We start from the raw sequence: 4,056 nt of genomic DNA, 5'->3' as shown, positions 1-4,056 counted from the left end.
GTCATTTTGTTCAATCTAACCCAACGGATAAACTTGCTCTAATGGTCTGATTTTGAGCGTTATCAACTTGTGATAGAGGTTGAGTATTCAAACCAGATGGAAGTTTCGGCCTATTGGTTTGTTTTGCCAACCTAAAATTATCGTGGGAATTTGAAACAATGTTTAATTTTACAAGATAAACCATGGCTCATTTCTGTAGAACCATGAAGGACGAGGACAGGACAAAGTGGTCATTAAATATTTGGCAAATGTACTCAGTATTTTTTTTTATTTTGGATAAAAATGTACTCACTATTTGGCAAAAATAGTAATCAAAATTTTACCCATAAAAAACAAAACGAAGATCAAACTTGAAACCAAAAGCAACAGCAGCTTTCATTTGAAATCCCTGTCTGTTTCTTACTTTCTTTGCTCTGAACGAGGTGGCACGCTCCCTCAGTCCCTGTCTCTCTCTCTTCTATAACCCACAACGTCTCTCTCTCTAGCCATCTAGTTCTACCTGCTACATCCAAAACTTTCATTTTCAAACCCAAAAAGAAACCACTTTGTAGTTAGTTTTTAGATTCAGTTTCTCAGTTGGTCAATGTCTTTCACAACGACAGTAACAGCAACAAGGAGGCCGAAACGGCTTTACCCACCAGCCCCACCGACCCCAAAGATCCTCCATTTGCCACGTAGGCCTCGCCGGAGAACACCCAAGAGCAGCGTCGCCGCCTTTCATGGAAAACCAGCCCCACCCACTTCGGTGGAGGACAACAAGGGCAAGCTGGTGGCTCTGTTTGACCAAGAACGAGTCTTTTCCAAAGATGGGTTTCCAATAGTGCTTGTGGAGACTGAGAGGAGGAGAGAGAGAGTCAGTGAGGAGGAGGGTGGCGGTGCTGACGTGGAGGTGGCGGAAGAGGAGAAGTGGAGGTTTCAGGCGGAGATGTTGAGGGCAGAGTGCAATTTGTTGAGGATGGAGAAGGAGATTGTGGTGAAGAAGATGGAGAGGATCAGAGTTAAAATGGAGAGGACTCTTAATTCAGCTGTGCACACTCTTGTTTCTGTGAGTCTTTCTGTTTTCCTTCTGATTCCTGTATCTTGTTTTATTCTCATTCTTGTTCTGTTTTGAAATTCGTTTCCTCATAAATAAAAAACGGGTTCTACTTGTTTTTTCAAGAGGAACTGTTAGTACCTCAAGTTCAAATTTTAGATACTTCTAAGATGTAAGCTATTATGCTAATTTCAGTTTTGGATTGCTTTGTGATGACTCCATTGGCGTGACAAGATTAGAGGGAAGGCAAAAAGGATAAAATATGGACTTTTAGTTTGGGGTGGAATATTATTAGTTTTTCAATCACCATGTTCTTAATACATGTTTAGGGTTGGTGATAAAGGAGAGTGTGATATGTTGGATCTTTGGTCTAGAATATGGTATCTGATATGGTTAGATTTGTGACAATGTGTTATTGTGATTGGTTTCCAGGGGAGAAAAAAGATTAGTGAAGGAAGGAATGCAACTATGGTTTTGGAGGAAGAGATTCAGCAACTGGTTCAGAAGCTAGAGAAGTTGCAAAGGAATTTAGGAGCCAAGGGCATGAAGGTTAGGAAGTCTAGTAACTTGGACAAACAAGCTTGTCTTCTTCAAAGACGGTTAGAGAAGTTTAGAGGAACATCGGATGAAATATGTGTGAAGGAGATCCAGGAGATGGCAGAAGCAAGCTTGTCAATCAAACCAAGCTATAGAAGAACTGATGACAACTTAGTTTCAAGTGGTAAAAGCAATGTAAGAACTGTGTGTTCTCTGCAAACTAGTCTTATTGAGCTGTTTAAGCTGCTGCTCAATTGCTCAACTTCACAGACCAAAGGCTGTATGAGTTGTTACTCACAGTTAACAAACTCGGCTGTATGAGTTGTTACTCACAGTTAACAAACTCGTTCTAGCCTTGAATCTGTCTCAACAACCAAACTATGTTTTGCATCATTTGTATATTTATATCAATTTTAATGCCTAATGAAGTTGTATTGAAAAGACCATGCAGGTGGAGATTCTGAGAAGGAGAATGGAGGGGTTGTCAAATGGGATGCTATTAAAGAGGATGAAGGAGGAGTATGGTTCAATGCTTTCTACAGCCAACAACTCTGTTGCCAGTTCTGCCTCCTCGTCCAAGAGAATCGAATCCACCGATTTGTCTTCTTCCTTGGTACAACAATTTTATACAGCAAATTCTTGCATTCATGTCTTATTTTTATGGTTCTTAGTTCATAACCTACTCGTAAACAAGGAACAATAGCTGTTTAAAAATCAAAAATCTACTTTTCTGTTTGAGGTTTAATGCTTTCGTTTTCTTTCGAATCCAAACGCTACACTGCTTGTTTTTTTTTTTTTTTTCCTATATACTTTTAGTAGAGAGAAGGTAACATATCAAAAGTTTGACAATTTGTTCTGCAGGAGAAAGAATCTCATGATGAGAAAGTATGCTCTGGACGTTGCAAGGCTATTGTTCGAAGGATAGTAGAACAAGTACGAGCTGAGACAGAGCAATGGTCTCAGATGCAGGAAATGCTTGGGCAGGTGAGGGAGGAGATGGAGGAACTGCAGGCCTCTCGAGACTTTTGGGAAGAGCGAGCCCTAGACTCTGATTATCACATCCAGTCCCTGACGTCTACTGTAAGAGTCATTGTGTATCTTCAATAGTCTACATTTTCCTTTCAGAAAAAATAAAATAAATAGTTTACATTAATCTATATGGAAGAGGCCACTGTCTTCTGGGGTAGGTACACATGAACAACCACACTTTACTCACAAGTGTGAATATGAGTATGCATTTCTGGAAAAGGAAATATGTTAGGAATTGTTGCATCATCTCTGTCTATGTTTATGGTTTACTGTGTCGTGGAGCTGTGTCGTGGAGGGTTGGAAATTTTGAGTTGTGGAAGAGAAGTCCTTCTGAAAATTTGACTTTCTTCTCTTGTCTAGGTGCAAGAATGGAGGGAGAAAGCTGTTTCATCTGAAAGCAAAGCAAGGGGGCTGCAAGAACAAGTATCATCACTCCATGTGGAGCTAAATAGCTTGAGGAAAGGTGAAAAAACAAAATTAAAGAAGGAGAATCGCTCACCTAATCCCTGGGATCCGCAGAACGAAATGGAAAAACGGGTTTTGATTTGTCACTTGAAGGAAAATCATTGTACCAAAGAATACAGCAGCAAGCAAAGAGAGGCTTTACTTGAGAGTAAGGGAAAACCGGACTCATGCACCAATAGAACACCTATTGCTCCCCATGCTCTGAAAATATCACCATTTCGAGATATTGGAAATTCCTCAATGTCATTGAGGCAACACAGCAGAGCAGTCTTCCCTTTGCATTGTCCTCTACCTTTCAAAACTTAAGCGCCTGACATCAGTACCTGGATTACATTGGGGCTCGTCATCCTTCATAACCAAATTAACTGTAGGAAGTTTTCCTCTTATCTAACCTTCTTAACTGTAATAGTAATGGCACCTTGGAAGATCCCTGATCTAATTTCAGTAGAGAGTATCTTTTTCAACAGTGATCATGAGTTCACATCCAGGTTTCAAATGTTGTGCGCTTTTACTTGCTGCATCTGAATGGTTACTATCTATGTTGCACGGACACGGCGACACGACACAACGAGACACGGCAAAACTCAAAAACTGAATATCCGACACGGTTTGGACACGGCAAATAAAATTATATATTTATTAATTTTAATAAATAAAAATATACTAAAATATAAAATAAGTTTATTAAATTATTAAAATAATATTCTAAATTCAATTTATTGTATAACCATACAAAATAACATTAAAGATAGTCAAATGCAAATGATAAAAGTGTATAATTAATAATATTAGAAGTAGCAGACCTCTAGGGTGCTGAAAATCACACTCCCAAAAACACAATTCACACACCCTTTCTATTTTTTAATAATATATCATCCCCACTCACTTTTCACTTCCAACAATACCCTCTCATCAGATTTTTTTTTCTTTTATTTTGGGATCTCTTTATTTTCTCCCTTCTCCCTCATGTTCCTTTCCCAGATCACACCTCT

General features: G+C 39.0%; 1 protein-coding gene across 1 annotated transcript; it reads left to right on the top strand.

Annotated features, from left to right (window-relative positions):
• The first annotated feature begins 452 nt into the window (after positions 1–452).
• Positions 453–3,471, top strand: LOC101292477. Its single transcript, XM_004291728.1, has 5 exons — positions 453–1,045; positions 1,466–1,765; positions 2,013–2,183; positions 2,432–2,650; positions 2,960–3,471. The coding sequence occupies exons 1-5, from the start codon at positions 584–586 to the stop codon at positions 3,368–3,370; spliced, it is 1,563 nt and encodes a 520-aa protein (XP_004291776.1). The 5' UTR covers positions 453–583; the 3' UTR covers positions 3,371–3,471.
• Positions 3,472–4,056: the final 585 nt, after the last annotated feature.

The sequence above is a fragment of the Fragaria vesca genome, linkage group LG2 (genome assembly GCF_000184155.1).
Source record: "Fragaria vesca subsp. vesca linkage group LG2, FraVesHawaii_1.0, whole genome shotgun sequence".
Classification (NCBI taxonomy): domain Eukaryota; kingdom Viridiplantae; phylum Streptophyta; class Magnoliopsida; order Rosales; family Rosaceae; genus Fragaria; species Fragaria vesca.
The sequence above is the reverse complement of the archived record's forward strand: the minus strand, read 5'-3'. Positions and strand labels throughout refer to the sequence as shown.